The 19,947-nt window shown below is 49.9% G+C and overlaps 1 protein-coding gene across 1 annotated transcript in view; it reads left to right on the top strand.

Moving 5' to 3' along the window:
- The first annotated feature begins 11,401 nt into the window (after window positions 1-11,401).
- Sfrp1 (secreted frizzled related protein 1) overlaps window positions 11,402-19,947 on the top strand; it is a 40,494-nt gene continuing 31,948 nt past the window's right edge. Inside the window, exons 1-2 of the mRNA XM_048456134.3 lie at window positions 11,402-11,945; window positions 16,729-16,806. Coding sequence (XP_048312091.2) covers window positions 11,402-11,945; window positions 16,729-16,806 — 622 coding nt within the window. The remainder of the gene's footprint in view (window positions 11,946-16,728; window positions 16,807-19,947) is intronic.

The raw sequence follows: 19,947 nt of genomic DNA, 5'->3' as shown, positions 1-19,947 counted from the left end.
TGCTGGTCTCATAGGGAGCACCGAGAGAGCCTTTCCCACCTCCTGAAACCTGGAGTCAGGTCCACTGAGTGTCCCTCCCACAAACAGGACACCTGTTTGTCCCTGGCTGTCCAAGGGCAGGCTATCTAGGTCCTCGAAACTTAGACTCTCCCTAGGAAGTTGATAGGTTTGCCACTGGCCACTCAGACCTCAAGTTAAGTGTCACCCTACTGGGAAGACTTTTTCCTATCAAAGCCATCCAGATGTAACCATCCTATGGCACTGCCTGTTTTCTGACACATTTGTGAGTGTCTGGGGTCTCTCGATTTGCCCTGCCAGAAACTGAACGTGAAAAGGGGTAACAAGCTTGAGGGCTCTGCTTGCTGTGTGCTGAGCGAAGTGGGGTAGTAGACAATTGCCCTGTGGTCCTGGCGACCGAAGAGCTGGGCACCTTGTCCTCCACCATGACCACCAGTGCATGTTGCTAAATGGTTGGCTAAGTGGTTCTCTGGATGAAGCTGGAAGCAGCGTAGTAGGAAGCAAGCCCAGGCCAGAACAGAGGGAGATGGCAGATCTCGGACTAGGGTCTGGGCTTGTTCCTCGTCTGCTACACCAGTCCGTAATGCAATCTCTTGGTCGTTTGCATTCTTTCCTAGTGTGATGCCCAGATCCAGAGGTGAGAAGGTAGATCTTCCTCAGGGCAGGAAACTCTGGCTCAAGGGGGGCCACTTTGGCAGCAGAGGCCCATGGTAGCCGGATACTATGAGGCTGTATACGGAGCCCTTAGAGCAGCATGGCTAATGAACGACTCAAGAGGGAACAAAGAGAAACTTTCCCAATTATTAATAAGGCCATAGCCCCATCCATCTTAATGAGACAGGGTGAAAAAAACCCAGTGACCAGGCTGCCAGAACACAATGGAATACAATGGAGACCTTGCTTTCCTTTTAAAAGCGGGGAATGAAAGACAGACAGAAAGGGAAAAGCCGTGCAGATTGGGAAACAGTTCCAAGAATCCACCTCTGCTGCCCCCTATAAAGAGTCACCCCACTGTGCAGCCACAGCTGTATGCAAAGGGCAGAGGGCACAGTGGTCCTCTGCTGGCGAGGACATGGAGGAGGGTCAGATGTATAACGGCCCCCACAAGTAGCCAGTACTTCGGCATCCAGGCAGAGCCGGTTTCCTGGGGCTTGACACAGCTCAGCAAGCAGGAAAGCTCTTGTCAGGGACACAGTACCTGATGCACTAAATGGGTCTCAAAAAGATTTGCCCAGTTTTGGATTTTTGAGCTCCTTTTTTTCTGCCACCACTAACGCCACCCTGTCTATCATTGATTTTCTGATAAGGCCGAGCATAGCGGCACACGGTTATAATCCCAGCACTCGGGAGGCTTGAGTGTTCTAGCCCCGCCTTGGCTGTATGGTAAGACAAGAAGGGAAGGAAGGCATGAAGGGAGAGGGGAGGGAGGAGAGGAGAAAAGAAGGATGGTTTTTCCGAGCCTCGGTTCTCAGTTCCTCTACTTGTTAGATATAGGGCTTTGGACAAATTGCCTGATGTGTACGTCCCCCTTGCTTGCTGAGGTCACATGGGGCTTGCATAAACAGTGGAGGTTTCTGACACAAGGCAGGTTCCAGGATCTGAAGTTCCCTTGGGCCTGAGAGCAGGCGATCTTGGAGAATGGCTCTGTCTGGTGAACCCTGATTTCCAGACCCTACACATCATGACTGTATGAACATCTGGAACTAGCAGAACCTGATCCACATGAGATACTCAGCATCCTTGGAAAGATGGGGACTTTTCTTCTCAGAGAATACACTCTAACACGAAACCAGTCAGGGGTTCTTTTAGACTTCAAGGACCAGCTGGAGCCCCTGATTGCTGTTCTGGTTTGGGGATTTTCTCCTCCTTATAGGAAAGCTGGGGGTGGGGGAAGAAGGTCTGAGGTCTCTCTCTGGTGTTTTGAGACAGGGTTTCTCTGTGTAACATCTCTAGCTGTCCTGGAACCAGGCTGGCCTTGAACTCACAGAGATCCTCCTGCCTCTGCCTCCTGAGTGCTGAGATTAAAGATGTGCACCACCACTATTGCGTGTCTGAGGTCTCTTAACCAATGTCAAGGGCAGTTACACAGACATTGAGTCAGAGTCACAGCACACAGATAGGCAGTATGTGAAGAAGAAAGCTGGTCTCAGACCTACAGGTTTCCTGAGGATATTCTTGATGGGCGATATTAACAACATTTGTTGGGTGTAGGGTATGAAGCAGGAGGAATGGTTGGTGTGGTTAGCTAATACAAGAGGTCTCAAATGCACCTGGGTCCCTGGGGTGGGGCAACTGTGCTTGTATGGAGAACAAGGCCTGACGCTCACATGTGGATGCCCTCCAGAGAAACCAAACTGAACCACGGGCGTTCATGTGCTGCTTCTGCTCAGACTTTGGTAGCATTGTGGTAAATCCTCACAAGCCTTCTGAGACCCCGCCTCCTGTGCCGACATGCTTCAGATATCGGAGTCACTGAACTTCCTGTCTCCTTCTCAGCTCAAGTAACACCTAGATCCCATAGACTTTCTCCAAGGGGAATGCCCTTTGACTCTGAAGAAAACCCAGACACTCTCTGTAACAGCCAAGGCAGACTTTCCCCATCCTTCCGTCCTGGGACAGAATCCAGTCCACATGGGAAAGGTGTTCGCTATGGCAAGTTCTTACAAGATGAATACGTACAGCCTGGGAAAACATATCTGCCAACACGCTCCTGGTATATGACCCTCAGGGTCTCCCTCTTGGCATGGCGTTGCTATGACAGGATACCCTGGCAGCACATGAGTCATGCAGAGGAGGAACAGAAGGGTAGAGAGGCCTGAAGTAAGCACGCCTGAAGGGAGGGAGTTCAGAGGCTTGGTTACCTCAGCAGCTTACTCTGTGACCTCAAGCGTGCTGTGTGAATCTATAAGCCAGTTTTAACACTCCTATGCTCCTTTGTCCAGATGTGGGCCAGGTGGAAGACATCCGGAACTGCTATCTTCTTCTTCTTCTTCTTCTTCTTCTTCTTCTTCTTCTTCTTCTTCTTCTTCTTCTTCTTCTTCTTCTTCTTCTTCTTCTTCTTCTTCTTCTTCTTCTTCTTCTTCGTCTCCTCCTCCTTCTTCTCTTCCTCCTCCTCCTCCTCTTCCTCCTTCTCCTCCTTTTAGAGAGGTCACTAATGGTTCAATGACTATGTGCCCAAGAGGAGTGTAGGAGATCCAAGAGAGCAGACTGGGGTTAATGAGAGGCATGGGAGAAGAGCGCATGCTCGAGTGGGAAAACGAGCCAGAGTGCAACTTGTACCAACCTTGCACATAGTAGGAACTCATTAGCTATTTGTTGATTGATTGTTGGCCTAAGAGTTCTCTCCCTTATTTGCTTCTGTGTGGTCTGGAAGGAAGATGGAGAATACGATTCCACATGCATCATGGAGCGGACAATGGGGGCACTTATCCAGAAAATGTGAACCCTAGATCTTTTGCAATAACCACCCAATGTTTAAAATGAAGTAGGATTTTTAAGAAGCTGTGTAATTGGGGCTAAGAGCTTTACATTTATTCTCTATACCCTGAATTGATGCTGTTCTATCAATCTATCCTCTTTCTCAAGAATTAATATTTATTTTCTTACATTATTTGCAAAAGTAGTCTATTGTCATTGCAGAAAAGCTACTAGAGGCAGTGAACACTTTAGGGGACCCTTCCCAGCATCTTCGGTGACAATTTTTCTTCTTTTTCATGTCTTCTTTTTTCATTTATTTCTAAAAAGATTCATATCACATTATATGCATACCTATAGCCTGCTTACTCAAAATAGCATGCATGAAGTCATCCACTCTCTCCTTTACTCAGCCCACAACGCTATGTAATGTCTAGTAAAGAATGTGGGGCTGGAAGTGATGGGGTGCTTGCTTAGTGTGTGTCAGTGTAGAAGACCCTGGATCCCCCAGCTCTGGGAGGTAGAAGAGAAGAGAAGAGGAGGAGGAGGGAGGAGGGGAAGCAGGAAAGACTGTAAAGAAGGAAGGAGGGAGGGAGGAGAGAGAGGAGAGGGAGAGAAGACAGGTGCTAAAAGCATAGCATTGCGAGTCCTGGCTTCGTTTATCAGGTGACAATGGTTTTCACAGCAGAAGAGACGGTCAAGGGACAGTGAGCTGTGTACGGGAAGCAGGCAGTCACCCTCGTGCCTTCAGTTTTGACCTAAGCGAAATAATTTTCAAAGTTCCACCGGGATAGCTCTTCTTCTAGCACCCACTTTCCTGTTCCCAATGATCTTTGTCAGTGACCATAACGATCACCAGCTTTCGCTTGGGGCTTTCGGTTTTCAAACCATTTTCGGGTAGGATGGTGAAGGGAACCCAGAGCAAAGACTCTTTTAACATCAGATGTCAAGGTTTGAAGAATCTGAGCCTACCTAGCCTAGTTCCCTCCCACACCAAGAACTTGAGACTCCAGAAGAGGGAAGACATTGCCCAAGGGCATGTGGTTCCCTACAGCGGGAAGCTAAAACTCTACCCAGCCCAGGGCTCTTCCGTGAGGCAGGTGCCTTTCTGGCTGACACGTGACAGCAAATTTTCTCCTCATAGCCACATTAGATTTTTCTTTCCAGTAAGCCTGGGGAAATAAAGTCCGCTGGAGCCCACCACAGGTGCCAGTTAGTTTGTGTGAAACATGCTCTGTTTTGCCCCATTTTCTGAGTGGTAGCCCTTCCCTGCCTCTAGACCCTAGGTCTCTGCCAAGGGGAAGCCTACTGGCCAGGAAAGAACCTGTGCCCTGGTGTCCAGCAGCCAAGACCCATGGAAGCACCGAGGATGGACTTTGTCTGGTCAGCTCCACACTGCTCCGAGTGGAAGAAAGCCAGTCATTTGGCAAAAATCAGCTCAGTTGTCACCATTGTTCTTAAAGAGGCAGAGCTGAATAGGGGGCCTAATGTATTCTATTATACATGCAGCTCTCACTGGGTGCTGGGGTGAGGATCGCATTCCTCTCGCTCCCTCCCCCCACTCCTAGCTCTGCACATACCCCCTCCAGCTCTAGAGGGGAGCAGCGCAGCACCCAAGAGGAGCCCTAAAAAATGACTGTGGGGAAGAGACAGTGATAGAACCTTGGAGCAGAAACAAAAAAGAGAGGCTGTAGTGATTGAAAGTCTAACATAAGACCAGGGATGCTCGTGGTGCGCTTGAGCATGAGATGGGATGAAGACAGGTGGATGCTGGAGGTAGCTGGTGGCTTCTGTGCAATAGGACGTATGGCCCCTGCCTGTGCCTCCTTTACACCTCATTTCTGCAGGGTGCAGCCACCAGTTGTATAGCTGAGCCCACAAACCCCTTCTCTACAGCCCCTACTCATCAGACACATTGCTCTTCCAGGAGACATGGGGTCAGGGACTGGTTTGTCCATCTCTTTTCTAAGGTCAGTCATGCCCAGACCAGGAGAAATATGAGTGATAGGAGAGTGAGGGGCTTTGGGGTGGGTGCCCAGTTTGTCACATGGGCCCTTAAGTATGACAAATGTGGCTCTGAGTGTCACCGCCTCTATCGTTCAGCTTTGCAAACCTAGGCCCCCATCCAGAACTTTCCTTGGTGGAAAACTAAGCCAAAGGAGGAGCGAAGGAAGGAGGATGGGACTGTGGGCTCCCCTGTCATTCCTAAGAGGACCCCAGGTTGGAAGTGTGGCCTCTCTGGCCCCAGGACTGGATGAGCTTGTTCTGTTTTGGACACCAGCGCTACCTGGCTCTTGCTTATTCCCTCCCATCCCATTCATGACCAGTGAATTTCCCCCTGTAGAAGCCTGACTCTATCTTATAAGAAGCTGGAGAAAATCATTTTCTTAGTACAGTTTGATGAGGAGCGAACACAGTGATGGAAGTGTGTGTATATGGATGAGAAAGAGAAAGGGAAACAGGAAGAGGGAACCGAGTACCCCCATTATAGGCATGTCCCCAGTGACCTCATTTCCTTCCAGGAGAGCCTATTTCTTAAAGGTTTGATTTTTTTTCCCAGTGGAGGCTTTAATACACAACCTTTGGGACGTTTAAGGTCCAAACCATAACAGTGACTGAGTTATCTCCTTGGGCTCGGCTTCCCTTCTCTACCTGGCCCTTGCCACAGTTCTGGGAGTTCTGTTTCCCTTGTTCTCTTTCCCGGCATCTTTCCTCCTCACTTGGAGGCATTCCGGGGCTAGGGAATGAAGACATTGTATCTCCAGGTTCTCTCTTCCCCCGCAGGACCTGGCTTAAGACCAGGGCCAATGTGTGTAGATGGTCCATGCATGCTTGCTGACCACTGACCTCTGGAATTAAGGGAGCAGAGCTTAGGAAGCCACAGCCACAGCTGAGCAGCCTCCATGGAGACAGAAATTAGACTCCCATGTGAAATCTCCATTCATTGCAAGGAGACGATTCCCATGGGATGGGGTTGGAAATAAAACCCAAAGCTGGGAGTTCAGATGAGCTAATGCAGGATGAAGAACATTTCATTCTCCAGAGAGGACACTTTTCTCTTGCGAGAGGACTTGACAGTAGCAATAAAAGCAGCCCTGCAGAATGCACGTGAGGATTGTGCACAGACTTAAGGAATAGCTGGTTATATATGTTCTTTGGACCCAAACCACACCAGGGGAGCTTAATGCGGAGCTTAAAAACCACGCGCCAAGGCTGAGTGATCTATTTGGAAAATCGCTACCTGTGTAGCTTTAGACTGTGTGTTAAGCAATTCAGTGACATGGCTACAAAAGGGCCTGACAGACAAATTGTAGTTTTCTGGTGGGACACTGTTGCTTTTCCTGTAACACTGAAGTTGTCAGAGGGTTTGATGAAAGGCCATTCTTGTGAAGAGGCAGACAGCGAGTGTGTGTGATAGGGTGTGAAAGTACTAGATGTTATCCGAAGCCTCCACTTCCTCTTCCCACCCAAGAGTGTGAGTTCGTGCCACCCTCTGAGTTCTCTGGACTCTCGGAGGCTGATGGACCCCCTCCACGTTCGGTCTTACCTCCGGGACAGTGGGCCTCCACAGGACTCACTAAAGGGCTGCAAGATGGAGGGATGCAGTACAACATGAGCTCACAGGCTGACGTAGCCAATGAGTGAAAAAATAGGCTGTCCCAGCATGTGGTGGAAGCGGGGGTGGGGGTGGGGAGGTGGGGGGCACTCCAGCAGAAACCCCGGTGCAGGGGAGTGGTCCCCAAGGTGGTGCGACTCTATTTTAAATACACATGGGATTTATATAGCGTTCTGATTAAGCAGCTCTGGATATGCGAATTCACAGTAACAGGTCACTAACTACCAAATGTGTTCCAGGGCGCGCGCTCTCTCTCTCCAGGAACTTAGCAAAGCAGTCAGATTTAGTGCAAAGTCCAAAGGCCTTTGTTCCTGATTCTAGACCGCCCTGCTCTCGAGCGCTTTGGGTACTGGGCTACTGGCAAGAGCCCCACCACTCTAAATCCATGTGTCTTCTTCTGTGAGTTAGAAAGACTGCATTCACAGCAACTCGGAGGCTTTTGCGGAGACCCAAATATGATAACACACGTCAAAGAGAGTTGGGGAGGAGTATAAAAAGGTAGCTTGCTAGAAAGTAGGCCTTGCCTTAGCCCAGGTATGCTGTGGGGTGTCTTTCTGTATGCCGTGAAAAGTGTAGATAAGAAATCTATGGGAAAGCACAGAACAGAAATACAGATTAAATTTAAATGTAAGAACTAAGTGGTAATAAGCCTGAGTCATTGGCCGAACATTTATAATTTATATAAACCTCTGCATGGTTATGCGGGAACTGGTGGGAGGGGGAGAAGTGGCTGGTTGCACAGGCGAGTGGTACCACTCCAGTAGTGGAGGACTGAGGCATTGGTCAGTCAGGCAGAGCTGGGATGTACTTACGGTAGAAAAGACAGCATTCACAGGGGGCAGCGGTGGGCTTCCCAGAGGGGGGAGCTTGCTCTTTTCCTCTAGCACCTCATCTATATCCCAGTGGGCTTCTGTTGAAATCCTCCATGAGGGCAGCAGACATCTACCCGGTTACCAGTGAGGGTTAGGTAAATTAGCGCATGGCCCCAAGGCATGTGCTCTGGAGTCGAGTTGGCCCTTGGCCCTTGGTACAGTTCGGGCAGATTTATGGGCCTCCTGCCGCTTCACTTTCACTTCCTGCCATGATCACAAGGGTGACTCAAAACTAGCGTCTCCTGCCCTGTGGTGTCCTGTAATGCCTTGAGCCACGAAGCCATGACCTGGAGCCCCCTTCTATCGGCCACAGCTGAGGCAGGATTCTCCTCTCCTGGTTTTAAGTTCTCTGTGTGGAAAGAGGCCACCAGCTAGGTACCAGGAGGCCCCTCAGTGGTCCCGATTTGAGACTAGTCAGCTTTGAGACTAGTAAATGCCCCTTAAGCTGATATGAAGCAAGAGGCGTGGCCCTTCCCAGTTTCCATGGGCAGGGTTGAAAGAAGACAGCGGTAAAGCTTCATTTTGTCCTTGCTCACTTGAATTATTAGGACAGGGGGAAGCCACGGGCTTCTCCTGGTTTATAGTTCTCAAACTCAGAAACCAAGGTTTCTGGGAGCTGCGTTAGGACAGTAGCATTTTAAACATTTAAAAAAATTTAAAGCATTAAAAAATTCTTTGTTCTAGCACTTTCTCTTGTATATACACTATCAGAGAAAGGGAGATTAGATTTTAAAGTGTACGGTCTCGTGTTGTGAGATATTTGATTACACTGTGTACAGATATGTCACCCTGATTGTTTTAATAAAAAGTTGAATGGCCAATAGCTAGGCAGGATTTCCAGGCAGAGAGGACCCTAGGAAGAAGAAGGGGGAAACACAAGGGCACAGAGCAAGCAGCATGGGCACTCCAAAGTAAAGGTAACTGAGCCACGTAAAAGAAATAGATAAAAAAAAACCAGGTTAATTTAAATTATAAGAGCTAGCTAGAAACAAGCCTCAGCTACTAACCAATCATCATAATTAATAAATCTCCGTGTCATTATTGGGAAGCTGATGGTCCCGACAAAAAAAATCTTCCTGCAGTCTAGAGATGAAAACTAGAATGTAGGTGTGGCCTGCCTTGGCTGCCACTGTCCTGCAGTGTGACGGACAGGGACACTTTCCATCTCAAACCGGATGGATGTCTATCAGCGGGGTCAAGACTTAGCCTTCCCTTCCCAGCTGGTCCTTTGGAGGACTCAGGAAAATATAGCCGCTGACATTCCTCATCCAACCTGACAATTGTGTCCCCGGCCTAGTGCCACAGTCAACAAGGCCGCCAGGATGCAGGTCAGCTCTTCCTGTGAATGGCTTTGTGCAGCTGACTCTTGACTGGGGACTGTACAGCCATCAGAGGCCACTCACCTGCATGCACTCCCAGCACTGTAGCAGAGGGTAGACCCAAGTCCTCCTGCTGTCGGGGAGAATTGTACACAGGTGAGTGAAGAGTGGGCTAAATCTCGATTCAGAGGTCAAAGAAAGGCTCTTTATCTATCAATGCTAATCTTTCCAACGGGCAAGCAAACAGACACTTTAGCTTGGAAAGAGGGTCTAACCAGGGGAGAGAAAAAGAACCTTCTAGCAAACATTTTTAGCCCTGACTGTTGCTGAATTGAGAGACTCTAGGCTCTATGAAGAATGTGGTTCCCCAGCTCCTCAGGCAGGGCCAGCACTGCAGACTGTCTCTTGATTAACCCCTGGCCATCCACAGCCTTGTTCTGCACCTTTCCCTCTACCCAAATCAGCCTGTTTGGCTTTGGGCGCCTTTCACTTTCCAGGGAAGGACAGATGTGTTGGCCATCTGCAGCCGCTTCCCGATTGTGTGATGGAGTCCCAGTGTCAGTGTGTGCATGCTTGCTTTAAGAAAAATATCCCCGCATCTTTGCAAGCTCCAGGGCTCTTACTTGGAACCAAGAAATCAGGTCTATAGAGTTGAAAATAAGAGTTCCTAAAGTTCTATAAACAAGTCGCCTGGGTCAGCAGCACCTCCAACTGTGTCCTGCTTTCCAACTAAGAGTGGCAGTCCATTTGCCGCCTGGTGTGGCACCACAGGGCATCCTTGGCTACCCCTCCAGCCACGCTGAAGGACATAGCATGTGGAGACCCAGAGAGCTTCAAGAACTGCTTGTGCATACTCTGGCCAGTTCTCCATCACCCCCTAGCTCTCTGATTCTAAGGCACTCAAGTAATTTCCAGGAAGTGACTAGGGGGACAGGGGAGCCTAGAGGACAGTCCGGCTATTCCTGCCTGCTGGGTTTCTGCCTTGTTGAGGGGTGGTGGAGACATCTTTCGTTTTGACCCAGACTACCTCTGAGTTGGCGTGTTTATCTAGCTAACTGATAGAGCTGGTATCCACCCAGACATGCCGAGAAGTGATCATGTGTTTTTAGTGCTTTGGCTTTCTAATTCACAAACATGTCAGCGTGTATGTGTTTGTGCAGATGTCTTCCACTGATCTGGGACTTGTGTAGGGTCTTAAAAATATCATTTAGAAATGCAAACTGTCCTCCCAAACTAACTAAAACAAGCAGTATTGTCCTCCACAGTGAGCTCCTTTCCCCTTCTGCCCCCTGTCACCTGGAAGGGTACTGCGTTTTGAACACAGCCACAAACACCACTTTCTCTTACACTTTGCAAAAGCCCAGGCTCATTTGGGGGAACTTAAAAGACCTGTTCCCTAAGTTCAGCCTGCTCATCCGAGTAGCTGAGAAGCAGCCCGCCTCTGTACATAAGCAGCAAAGAATAAACCGTGGGGTGGAGAGCTGCTGGTCCGTTGCGCTGTTGCTTGGAATTAGGAAAACGTGTAAAAAAAAAAAGTCTTCACAATTGCATCAATTTGCCAAGTATTATGAAAATTCCTTTTTTTTTTTTAACAAACTGACTTACGTTAATTACAGCGTTCAACATCGTCTTTATCCATCACACGCTTTTAACTACCCTCTTCTCTCAGCATTTGCCTTCTTCGAAGTATTTGCTTAGTTTTTGCTTTTGCTTTTTAAGGGGTGTTGACCTGTGTCTAGTTCTAGTAAACCGATCCCTCTGGCCGGCTCGGCGATTGGTTAACTGCGCGGCTGACTGACGCGGTATGGAGAGCGGCTCCCGGCAGCGCCGAGCTGATTGGCTGCGCGCGGGAGATCCAGGGCTCGGCCACCCGCACACCGCGCACTCGGACTGCAGCGTCGCAAGTAGGTGCAGCCTCCCGCAGCCCGCCGCGCCTCCGTCAGCCGGGACGGCACTCGGTCCCCTGCGCCCCCTGCCCCGCGCCAGCTTCGCCGCGGCCTGCGGCATCCGTGGGCGCCATCGGCCCGAGACCCGGGGAGCAGCGCGCGGCAGCGAGCCGGACGGGGCCGGCCACTGCGCCTTTGTCCCCGGCGGCTCCGGGAAGTTTGCAGCGGGACGCACGAGTGAAGGCAGCGCGGGCAGCCCCGACGTCGCCGAGCAGCATGGGCAGCGGGCGCAGCGCGCGGGGCCGCGGCGGGGCCGCCTCGGGCTTGCTGCTGGCGTTGGTGGCCGCGCTGCTGGCCGCGGGTTCGGCCAGTGAGTACGACTATGTGAGCTTCCAGTCGGACATCGGCTCCTACCAGAGCGGCCGCTTCTACACCAAGCCTCCGCAGTGCGTGGACATCCCGGTGGACCTGAGGCTGTGCCACAACGTGGGCTACAAGAAGATGGTGCTGCCCAACCTGCTGGAGCACGAGACCATGGCAGAGGTGAAGCAGCAGGCCAGCAGTTGGGTGCCGCTGCTCAACAAGAACTGCCACATGGGCACCCAGGTCTTCCTCTGCTCGCTCTTCGCGCCCGTCTGTCTGGACCGGCCCATCTACCCGTGCCGCTGGCTCTGCGAGGCCGTGCGCGACTCGTGCGAGCCGGTCATGCAGTTCTTCGGCTTCTACTGGCCCGAGATGCTCAAGTGTGACAAGTTCCCTGAGGGCGACGTCTGCATCGCCATGACGCCGCCCAATGCCACCGAAGCCTCGAAGCCCCAAGGTAAGGGTGCTCCTTCCCACGTCTGCTTGCTCCCGCGTCCAGCCGCACTGACCCGGGCTGCAGCGGGGAAAGCCGGGGAGCTGCGCACTGCAGCCTACAAGGTGTGCAGACCCAATCCCGAAAGCTTCTAGTAGGCCCTGGGTCACTTGGCGCTTCTCCTGCCCCAGGTGCCCTGAGATTACTGGGGGAGCCTCGGCCCGTGGGGTGGGGAGAGGGGAGTGCGGACTACCTGGAGCTGCTCTTCCCGGGCTCCAGTCTGGCGTTTTCCATACCTGAAACAAAGTTCAGCCAAGGTTTTCAAGAAAAGGAGGGTGCCCATCCTAAGCTTTAAACTTCCGAAACAGAGACTGCTCCCTAAGAAAACAATTCGCTCAAACTGCAGAAAACTCTGACTGAGGGAAAGCTTTGTTTATTTTTATAAATTTGAAAAGTATTTTTTTTTCCCTAAAAACAAAACAAACAGCAACAAAACATCCCCTCTCCTTAGTTCATCTTCCCGTCGTGTTGCAGAACTGGTTGAGGAAGGGAAGTTTAGAAGGAGCCACTTCTGTACCTTCGCCTCTAAATTAAGGCTACAACCTTGAATTTAGCAAATCTAAGGGATGCAAAAATCTCTGGTCCACCGTCCTTGCCCCCCTCTCCCAACCCCCCCCCCCCCCGCGCCTCCCATTCACACAAATCCTTAGGTAATTAGAAAGATAAAAATGTAATTAGCTCATTGTTTATCTCCTCCTGGGGGGTGAGGACCTGCAAATTGGGCGCTGCAAATTCTGAACCCTGGGGGAGCAGAATTTCTTCTGGAGACCCAGTATTAAAGGGAAGGGTTTTTTTTTTTGTTTGTTTTGTTTTGTTTTGTTTGAATGTGAGAAGGGAAAAAATCTGGAGACTCTAAAACAAAAACAAACACAGAACCCAAAGTAGCTAGCCCTACAGCAGGGGCAGGGGCAGAGGCAGTTACTTGGGGCAGGGTTCTTTTTTTTTTTTTTTTTTTTTGTGAGATGAGGTCCGGTGGCCTTTATCACAGAAGAGGGCACCCCAAGGCCGTTTTTGAAGACAAAACTTTAACTTATCTTGAAGTGTTGATTGTCTTGGCTTCTGAGGCAGGGTCTTAGTCACTTGGTGTGCAGCCCAGGCTGGCCTTGAACACAAATTCCTCCTGTTTCAGCCTCCTCAGCTCTGGGATGGGCATGAGCTGCCAAGTGCTTCTTGTTTAGTGCCTCATTTGGCTGCCTCAGAGTGAGGATTGGGGTAGCCGTGAGGGAAGTTTGAAGGCTCCTATTCATTCTAGGGAGGAAGGTAGGTCCAAAGTGATTGCCCTCGTCTGGCATGGGCCCCAGCCTGTAAGGTAAATGGTAGCCCTGGGCATCCCTGTCCTCTGGACTGGTATGTGCAGCCTTTTGAGACGGCTCGCTGGGGGTTGAGCATTTCCTTAGACCACAGCACTGTGTCTTCCATCCCCATTGAGTCCCCCCTCCCCCCAGACCACAGTTTCCTTCCTAGCTCCTGCCTGCCAGGAGAGCCTGTGGCCAGTTTTGCTTGTATTCTGTCCATTCCCCATGGCCGCTGATTGATTGCCCTTTTCTGGGGCTATTGGTGGGCACACAGTGGAAACCTGTGGGAGGCAGCTTTGTGTAAAGCTGCTGATGTTTGGGGGCGAGAGAAGAGGACCAGATGGGGGTGGTGCTGCTTCTGAGGATCCCCCCCAAATCAGTCCCTCCAAAAGACTGGCAGGGCAAAGGGCACACTGGCCCTGACCCCATTTCTGGATGCTTTTGTGTGATTGCACGTCTCTGGTTTGACCTTGCCTAGAGCTCAGGTGGAGCAATTCTTTGCAGAATAAAGAAAACAGTCTCTCTCTCTCTCTCTCTCTCTCTCTCTCTCTCTCTCTCTCTCTCTGTATGTGTGTGCGTGTGTTGGGTGTGCGTGTGTAGTGTGCATGTGTAGTGTGTGTGTGTTGTCTGGCAGGAATGTGACTGCGGCTCATTTCCTTTAAAGTGACTGATTTTTGTGAGAGGTACCAGTGTCTCTCCAGAATGACAAACCATCATCATCAGGGTGTCCCCACATGCTGTGTACCCCCCTTTGCCCTGCAGGGCTGCCAGACTGTCAGCTGACTGTTAAGCTGTGTGTGTGTGTGTGTGTAGGGGAAGGTTAAAACAGATTAGATGACTGGTCCTCAGAACCTTACACTAGTGGCCCGGAATAAGACCTGGGACTTTGGGATGCTAGTAAGCTCCACACAGGTGCCTTATTCTGTTTCTCATCCACCCTGAAATTTCAGATTCTCAACACAGCATCACATCTTAGCATATACAAGAGGACTGGAAAATTCTTTGTTACTGAAGGTAAACTTGCTCATGAGAGATGAGCCAAAGACTTGCGTTTCCTCTCTCGCCAACAGCGGCTGCTCACACTACCTTGGCTTCTGTGACAGGGAAGGTAATTGTGCTGTCGGTCCCAGGAGACGGATCTTGGACACACACTAGACTAATTTAGTTGTATGAATGAGCCCTTCTCATTCAGTTGTGTTGTTTGGGCACGTTGTGCATTAAGTCATAGGCTGGAGAGGCCTGGGAGCCCCTACTTTTTCCAGAGGCTCCCTTATGGCACCCCCTTTTCTCCCCTTAGTGAGCTAGCTGCCCAAGGAAAATCAATCTCCCTGCCTTTCCCTGCTCCCATCTCTCCACCCCCACCTCTTCCCCACTCTCTTCACTCCCTATGCACACTGATTTTACCGAGTCATCCTCGTCCTGATTCCAGTGTTGGCTTCCCCTCTAGTTTCTTGTCAGCATTAACAACGTACAATCTCTCCTAGTCTTTGTTCACTGGCTTCACACTTTCCAGCTAGGATTCGGTTTACCTGTCCAATGAAACTAACTCTCAGTAGATTGATTCCTCCTGTGAGGTAGCCTGGCAGGGCCCCAAAGACACACGAGGGGCAGAGATTAATATTGCATTACACATTCTTCTCTCTCTGGCGAAAGCTGCTCAGCTCCTGGCTGCAAGTATTGAGAAGACGGGAAAACACGTTGAACATAACTGGTGATCCACCCCCACCTACCCTGCACCTTCCCCACCAGTAGGACTGATAGTGCTTAACGGTCATCCACAGGCTGAAACATCTGTCCTGTTGGGGTGCAGAGCCTTAGAGGGCCAGTAGAATTGGGGGTGTATGAAGGAGACCAATAAGACTTGCTCTTTATGTTTGGATGCCTTTCTGCTCCTTTGCTCAACATTATAAAATTGAATTTTGCAATGTGATAACTTCTACTTAACAAAGAAAGGCAACCATAAAAATTAGAGCTAGGAAACTCAAACACATAGTTCGTGTTCCTATTATAGGTCACATGGTCCTGTCTATAACTTCCTTTCCTTTTTCTTTCTTTCTTTACATGGAAGCAAACACCATGATGGAGACGTCTGGGTAAGAGGTTTTTGTTATTGTTGTTGTTGAGAAACAGAACCAGATCTCAAGTTCTGGGAGCAAAACAAACATATTTCCAACATCTGGCCCAAAGAGATTTTCTAGCGTCTGCCCCCCCCCAACTTTGAAAGGCAGCTGCTAGGGTATGGTGTAGGTGGAGAGAAACTGGTGGATACAGACTGGAGATGTGTTCCCTGTCTTGGAGGGAGAGGACTGGGAGCAGCTGCATCCCAGCCCCCAGGGTGCCCATGTCAAGTGTCCAAGCCATGGGGAAGGGGGAGGGAGAAGAGATGGTGTTGGTGAGCCACGGGCAACAGGAAGTGAAAAAGGGAGCAAGTGGAGGTCCTCAGCACCCCAAACCCCACATTGACTGCTGTCTCAGGGCTACTGCCTTTCAACTCCAGCTGGGATCTGGCTTCCAGTGTCCAGGGTGTCTGAAACAGACTCTGTTTAGTGTACTTGTGGTTTTCTAGGCCATCAATAAACTGTAAGTTGTTTGATAGACAATGAGGAGAGGGGATTATAGGGAGATGATAGGCTACTTCTACCTTGGTTTCTCCTGTACACTCTTTCTGCCCTTCCAAGGAGGCCTTGGAAGCCACCTCCCACAGGGGCCTAGCTGCCTCTCAGTGTCTTGCCCTGCTTATGTGCGCATGCGCACACACACAGACATACACATGCACATGTGCATGCATGCATGTACACACACTCACAGCATGCATATGCACACGCAAACACACGTGCATGCATATGCATGCACACATACACACATGCAAACACATATCCATGCTCCTCTTCAAAGCACTTCATCAAAGATCATCTAAAGGGCTTCCTTCTCCTCAGCTCCGTCCTCCATTTGGTGACTCCTGCTAACCCCTCCCCTCCCCCACTCCACAGCCAGCTTTCTGGAGTCCCTATGGCACTTCAGGGCCCTGGGCTTGAGTAATTGAGTATGACTGTTCCCTCGGTCCTTGAGATCTGGTCAAATTGATAGGCTGTCTTGTTCAGGGTTTCCAGAACTGGGGGTGGAGGGGTAGATAAAGGGGAGGGAAGAACTGTTTTGGTTTATAAGTCAGCTTTTTTTCTTTCAGATATTCATAGCAGCCTGGACCTGCCCCTACCCACCTCAGATAGCAGTAGATTAAATAATCGTCACATCCAACATATCTAGGCCACAATGTTTGAAGAAAACATCCATTTGTTTACGCGTCTTTGATCCCTTCATTGCCATTGGCTGGACACCTTTCCAGAATCCCAGACTTTTAGCCCTTGTTAGCCTGGCTCCCATCTGCTCCCTTGCCTAGGGGTCCCCATCACCATGACTTACAACTTCTTTTTCGGCTTGCTTCCCCTCGCTAGGTACAACAGTGTGTCCTCCATGTGACAACGAATTGAAGTCGGAGGCCATCATCGAACATCTCTGTGCAAGCGAATTTGGTAAGCTGGAGGTTCAGCCTCGCGCGGGGCTCTTGGAATCCCTGCCTTTTCCTGTCCTGTGTCTCCACTCGGAACATGGAGCTCATGGGGGGGGCGGAGAGCATCGTGTTCGAGCTTTCCCTCCTCTGCCTCCATCTTCTTGTTTTCCCTCTCGGGCAGAAGGAAGTCAAAGTAGAGTGGAGCATGGGCCATCTTTTATTAAAGTTAGGCTACCTACGTCTCTGTCTCAGATTTGGGGAAACCTTCTTTGATGGCAGAGGGAGACAGACTTGGGGACTGGGTGAAGCCCTTCACCTGCTACAGTCAGCCCTGGCTTGGCTTTCTCCGTGGTATGATTTTTATATCCACCCCTAGGTGTCAGCACTACTCTACCCTGGACTAAAAATGGCCCCAGTGTGGGTGGGGTGCCTTCCCAGGAGGGGAGATTTCTGTGCTAGGGGATTCACCAAAGGTCCTAGTCAGGGCCTCCTGGGCAAAGAACATTGATGTTAACACAGGGGTGTGATTTCGCTCCCTCCCTTCTAAGTCACTCTGGGTTGAAGAATTCCAAATCAGCACCTGCAGCTGCCAGAGTGAGGTTAGACTGGGCTAGGGAGCAATTCAGGACCCTGCTAGGATGGCCTCTCTGGCCAATAGGAAAGCCCAATGACTCCCAAACCTGAGCTGCGCGCTTTTGGAATCTGCTCGCCCCATCTCTTGGGTCTCCGCTGCTGGATGTAGAGCAGCAGCCAAGGACGGACCCATTTTGCTGAAGGACAGATTGAGGCAGATACCTGCAATTCCAGGTTGTGTCCCTGGGAGTGGATTTCCCACTTCTTACCCGAGAAAGCATTAAGGTAGCCCCTCCTCTGTGTGTTCATTAGTCCTACAAGCACAAGCAAGAGTCTGATCTTGGGAAGGGCTGTGCTCCAGTGAGCTACATATGTAGGGGAGGGAGCACTCCCAAGCCCCAGGAGTCTGTGTGTCATGGCGCACATATTCACAGGGTGTTGGCCAATGTATGTACGGAAGCTGAATTGTTCAAATCTCGTTTGCCAAAGACACCTTAATAAGAATAGATGCTTATTTATTGATTTTTAAAGCTACGTGTGTGTGCTCATGTATGTGGAGGCCAGGGGACAACTTTCATCATGTGGGCCCTGGGGACTGAGCTCAGGTATCAGGCTTGGTGACAAGCACCATTACGCACTGAGCTTATGGCAGCTCCAGTTTTTTAAAAAAGTTATGTTTATATCTGATGGTTTTAATTTTGATATCAAGTGTCTGTATATGCCTTATTTGGTTTCCATTACATTTTGCTGCTGTGCGAGTCACACCCTTTTTTTCCTTGTTGTTTAAAAAAAATTCAGACTTTTTTTTTTTTTTTTTTTTTAACAATCTTGAATGTATCCCAGTCTGGCCTATCACTGACTGTGTAGCACAGGCTAGCTTCAGACTCTCCATTCTTTTACATTTACTTCCTGAGTTGTTGAGAAAATAGATACAGGCCACCATACCATATATACCTCCTGCAATTTTATTCTGAGTTCATTTAGAATGTTAACAAGAAGCTGGGTGTGGTGGTGCATGTACCCATCACTTAGGAGTGGGGCCAGGTGGGGGTCTTGAGTTTGAGACCAGTCTGGGATATATAGGTAACATGCAAACGAACATGTTACAGATACACGGAAAGGCTGGTGACTCTTCCACTCCCATCTTGATATTAGCTCTGTTTTGCTCCCCGAGGAGGTCCCCAAACTGAACTCAGCCCAGTGAGTTTCCCTCATACAGCGTATGGATACACAGCCCCATATTGCTATAGCAGCAAGTTTCTCAGTCACGAAGATGCACCGGGTTCTTCCCAAGGATAAACCTGGAAGCAAAGGGACCAGAGATTGCAGAGCAACCCTGGCAGGAAGCCTTTTGTTGCATGGTCAGGGCTGGGAGAAGGGGCTTAGATGTGGCTGAGGTCCCAGAGGGTCCTCGGGAGGGCTAAAGACGAGGCTGTTCTTTCCCATGCCATATCATAGGTCAGAGCGTTCACTTTTACCAGTTGCCCTGATGTTGTGTGAGTTTGGGGAACCATCTCAGATGGAACCCAGAAAAATAACACCTTGCTGGATGCTTCCTTGTGTTTATGGAATTTTATCAGGTTCTGGGAAGAGTGATGGAAATCCCTAAATCTGAATGTATGGAGGTGACCGGTAAGAGAAGGCTTCCTGCTAAGGAAGCTCCCAGCTCAGGGTGTCTGTGTCTGAGTCTTCCTCTGCATATACTCTTTCATCTGGCATTCGTTGAGTACAATGGGCTAGGCTCGATGCTGACCCAAAAATACCTACCTGGAATAAATTAAAATTTAACATCCCAATCAGACCTTCAGCAGTGGTTTTCTATAGAGTGGTGGATTTCAGTTAGAGTGGAGGTTATAGGAATTTAAGTGCCGGGGTCAGCTCAGCATTGCTGAGAAAGTGTGTGTAGGTCTAGAATCTTTGCTGAAATTTTGAACCCCAAATCATCATTAAATCTCCTTTTCTCTCACTTTCTGTCCACAATTCTGTTCCCTGGGGGGTTTGTGGCAGCTAAAGTACATACATTTGGAAGAGGCACGCCTTCAAAAGAACCTGTTATGGTAAGCTTGGTTTTCTAACAAAGGCAGTGCCACAACCCACCCATGTTGGATGTCCCTCCAGGGCAGTAGGTTCCCGCCAAGCCAGCAAGCCCCCAGGCCTTAAAGGAGTGCCTCATTAGTGACCAGTGGGGCATGGTGAGCAGGAGTGATGGACCCTTTAAGATTGCCTCCTTGGAACGCTAAGAGCGTTTTCTTCTTGGGTTCATGAGGTCCTCCAAGACTTTAGCCTTCATTTTACCACATCCTCACATTTGATGAGCTAGGAGTCGACTTTCCCCCTTGGAAGACTTTGGCTCACTGAGGAACTTGTTTTTTCCTTTCCTGTGAGATGAGGAACAGTACTAGGACCGTGGCATGCAGGTGCCCATCTATGCACAGTGATGACTGGGCGGGCTAGGCTTTTCTGAGGGTCGGGAGAGAGTTTCTTGGCTTTTGGCTTGTAAAGTTTTCAAAAGATGATGAATAGGATTCTTCCTTCCCTTTCTCTCTGTGGGGACCGAGCTTAGCCCTGCCCTTCTTAGAAGGCAGCCTTG

The sequence above is a fragment of the Myodes glareolus genome, chromosome 23, assembly GCF_982192425.1.
Source record: "Myodes glareolus chromosome 23, mMyoGla1.1, whole genome shotgun sequence".
In the NCBI taxonomy this organism is placed as follows: Eukaryota; Metazoa; Chordata; class Mammalia; order Rodentia; family Cricetidae; genus Myodes; species Myodes glareolus.
Note: the sequence above shows the minus strand (reverse complement) of the source record. Positions and strands in the feature narration are given on the sequence as shown.